At 61.5% G+C, this 3,080-nt stretch overlaps 1 protein-coding gene across 1 annotated transcript; it reads right to left on the reverse strand.

Moving 5' to 3' along the window:
- Nucleotides 1–366: 366 nt before the first annotated feature.
- On the reverse strand, nucleotides 367–2,781 carry LOC104541795 (alpha-1,3-mannosyl-glycoprotein 4-beta-N-acetylglucosaminyltransferase C-like). Its single transcript, XM_010185935.1, has 3 exons — nucleotides 2,671–2,781; nucleotides 2,279–2,426; nucleotides 367–1,511 (listed from the first exon to the last, which is right to left on the reverse strand). Exons 1-3 carry the CDS (start codon nucleotides 2,779–2,781, stop codon nucleotides 367–369), a joined length of 1,404 nt encoding a protein of 467 aa, XP_010184237.1.
- Between the last annotated feature and the right edge of the window lie 299 nt (nucleotides 2,782–3,080).

A 3,080-nucleotide genomic window follows, 5' to 3' on the forward strand; every position in this document is an offset into this window, starting at 1 on the left:
CCTTGCCCTTCTCTGGCCACGCTCCAGCCCCTCAATGTCCTTCTGGGAGTGAGGGACCCAAACTGAACAGAGTTCGCTAATCAGCTGATGAGCTCTGTCCTGGGCACCATTCTCCCTGGTAGGAAATGTTTTCTGCTGCCCAGCTTGAAACTCCGGAGCCTCTGCTCCTCCCACACCCCTGGCATTGCTCACTGGGGCATCCCCTAAGCAGGCACAGCCCGGTGGGTCCTGCTCCCAGCCCCATCCACATCCCCCAGCAGCGTCTGCCATCCCTGTGGTGACAGGCAGCAGCGGGAGTCAATAATTTAATTCCTTATCAAAAATAAAGGACCTCTGAGTACAAAACCCAGCCCCTTTGGCAACTCGTCAGGTGCCTGATGTGGTCCAGATGTCGATGCTTTGGATGATGAGCCACTCGCTCTGGTCCTGGGTTACCCGGATCCTGACGCACTCCACGGGGCCAGGCAAGTCCCTCTCCAGCCCCCGCCGCTCGAACGTCCCCTTCTCAAAGGTGCCCAGGGTGGTGTAGGCAGAGCAGTCCCGGCCATCGGCTCGGCGCTGCCGGCCCAGCTCCAGCACCCCCGCATGCAGGAAATCGCCCTGGCGCTCCTTGGAGCCCGTGCGCACCCGGACACGGGTGACCTGGGCCGGCTGCTGGAAAACGATGGAGAAGACGCTGCCGGCTGCGGGGTTTTTCCCCCAGAAATACCCCTCTGCTGTGCTGTAAGCCTTGAGGGGCTCGTGGTCCTCAAAGACGGCCATGCTGGTGAACAAGGCTGCTGGTGGGTTATCCGGGAGGTCGAAGGCATCGGCCTGGAAGTCGTCGTCCTCCAAACGGTTGACGGTGCCCTGGAAGGAGGAGTAGAGACCCATGTGCTGGAAGAGGGAAGGCTTGAAGCGAATGACGTCCTTCTGGGTGAGCAGCAGGCGGAAGTGCGTCAGCAGCCAGTCGCAGGGCATCTCCTGGTAGAAGAGGAGGAGGAAGCGAGCCAGGCGAGGGAGGTCGCTGGAGCGGTAGAGCTTACCGATGTAGCCCAGCTTGGAGAACTCAAGGGTGGCCCAGTTGGAGCCTTCTTTGGATGCCAGTGCCTTGCGGATGGCCGTCAGGAAGGACTTGGCGCTCCACACGTCATCTTCGATCATCAGGTAATAGGAGGAGAGGTTGGCAGCGAAGGCGAGGAGGAAGGCGTAGTCCACGTTCTGCTTGGACCTGAACCTCACGCGCTCCTCCGGGTCGTTGTAGTTTCTCTTGAGGCCCTCCATGGTGGGGTAGAACTCGTGGGGCGCGTGGATGAGCAGGAGCCGGCCCAGGAGGATGTGGGGAGCGAACCTACGGGCGATGTCGACCGCCACGCGCGTGTTCCAGCTCGGGTCCGCGTCGGCCAGGTGCACCACCACCACCATCTCCTGCAGCTCCTCCTCCGTCGACTGCTGGAACAGGGACTGCAGCGTGGCTGGGAGGTAGTACCCCCGCGGCCGCCGCACCGACGCCAACCCCACCGTCAAAAATTCTGCAAGGCAGAGGAGAAGGCGATACAGCAGGCTGAGGGCTGACCTGAGACACACCAGGGGGAGGCTTTTCCCTGCAAGCCACAAGGAAGGGGCTCCAAAAAGCTCTCCAGGTGGCCAACCCTCATGGTTAATGCTATTGATGGCCCCATAGCCAAGGCCAGCTGGTCCTCTCTGAAGCTGAAGCTCCCAGCATCGCAGGAGGTGCCCAAAACTGGCCCAAATGGCAAGGAGAGGACAGGATGAGACTCCTCTGCAGAAGAAATATTTGGGAAAAACACCTTAAAAAAGTCAAAACTGCCCCCATGGGTCAGGGATGGTTTTGTGGCATGGCTGCACATCCTTGAAGCCTTCCCCTACCCAACTCCACACCTCATGGAGATGCAACCACGCACTGCACCGTGCGTGTACTGGTTTCGGCATGGGTTGGTGTGGGGCTGCACAAAGCTCCTTCCCATCCTATTTGCATGCAAATTGCTTTCTGTGCATATCATCCCAGTTGTCCAGCCCCAGCATCTCCACCTTCCTGCCTGGTCAACAGGAAACTCAACCCCAGGGAGCTGGGGTCTCAGCCACCCTCCCCACAGAGATCTGTGAAGCCCAAAATTGTCACCCCACTCCCAAAGTGCAGAAGCATGGACCACACTTGGACCACGCTGACCTTCCTCTACCTCTCCACCTCCCCAGATGTGATGGGGCCTGTGGCTGCTATGGGAGGAGATGTGCAAACCCAGAGCTCTGCCCAGTCCAGGGTCCTGGAGCCACTCACTTTTTTGGGGTGAGAGGGAGCCGGCGAGGAGGTGGTAGGAGACGTTGCGGAGTGCAGAGAGGTCATCTCTATCCCTGAGGATGTGCTGGGCTCCTTGTGGCTGCAGCACCTGCAGGACCAAGTCTGGGGCCGAGCCCCTGAGCTCCACCTGGATGGGGGTCACAGGCAGCCAGGTCAGACCCTATAGAGCAAGGGGGAGGACACCCAGAAATGAGAGGCAGCCCCTGCCCTCCCAGCTCCTGGATCCAGGGTGGCCCAGGTGCATGGGGTAACCCCAGGGAGCTGAGAAGGAGATATGGGGGTGATGTGGGGCAGGGAAGGGAGCCGAGCTGGGGTTGGGGTCGGCAGGGATGGAGGATGCTCCAGCGGGACATCACTGGTGCAGGACTCACCTCCAGAGGCTCCTGTTCCTGCCGGCTGCCCCCATGGAGGAGGAGGAGGAGGAGGAGGAGGAAGGAGGCTGCGAGCGCAGCCGTGAGGGAGCGCTTCAGGGAGCATCGCATGGCAGCGGGTGGGCACACGGGGGCTGCGGGAGGAAGGGGCACCTCAGGGCACAGCCCGGGGAAAAAGCCACCACCCCCTGCACAGGACGGGGGACGGCCCCTGAAGCACCCCCAGGGCTGAGCCCTCTGCAAAAAAAAGCCCCCAGGGGCGGCTGGGGGGCACTGGGGGACACCCGAGCACCGGCCCCTTTGGGCAGGCAGGGACAGGACACCCCAACCCAACAGGAAAACAAACCAGCCCGGTACAAAATCGACCCCAGCAGCCCTGCAAACCCCCCCTCCAGAGCCGGAGGCAGAAG

The sequence above is a fragment of the Mesitornis unicolor genome, unplaced genomic scaffold (genome assembly GCF_000695765.1).
Source record: "Mesitornis unicolor isolate BGI_N332 unplaced genomic scaffold, ASM69576v1 scaffold14446, whole genome shotgun sequence".
In the NCBI taxonomy this organism is placed as follows: Eukaryota; Metazoa; Chordata; class Aves; order Mesitornithiformes; family Mesitornithidae; genus Mesitornis; species Mesitornis unicolor.

What these genes read in the sequence shown, in the direction of transcription:
- LOC104541795 (XM_010185935.1), bottom strand. Translation starts at nt 2,781, where the DNA reads ATGCGATGCTCCCTGAAGCGCTCCCTCACGGCTGCGCTCGCAGCCTCC. An exon ending in AGGAACAGGAGCCTCTGGAG is followed by an intron (nt 2,427 to 2,670) that starts GTGAGTCCTGCA and finishes ACCCCCATCCAG; the next exon opens with GTGGAGCTCAGGGGCTCGGC. An exon ending in CTCCCTCTCACCCCAAAAAA is followed by an intron (nt 1,512 to 2,278) that starts GTGAGTGGCTCC and finishes TCTGCCTTGCAG; the next exon opens with AATTTTTGACGGTGGGGTTG.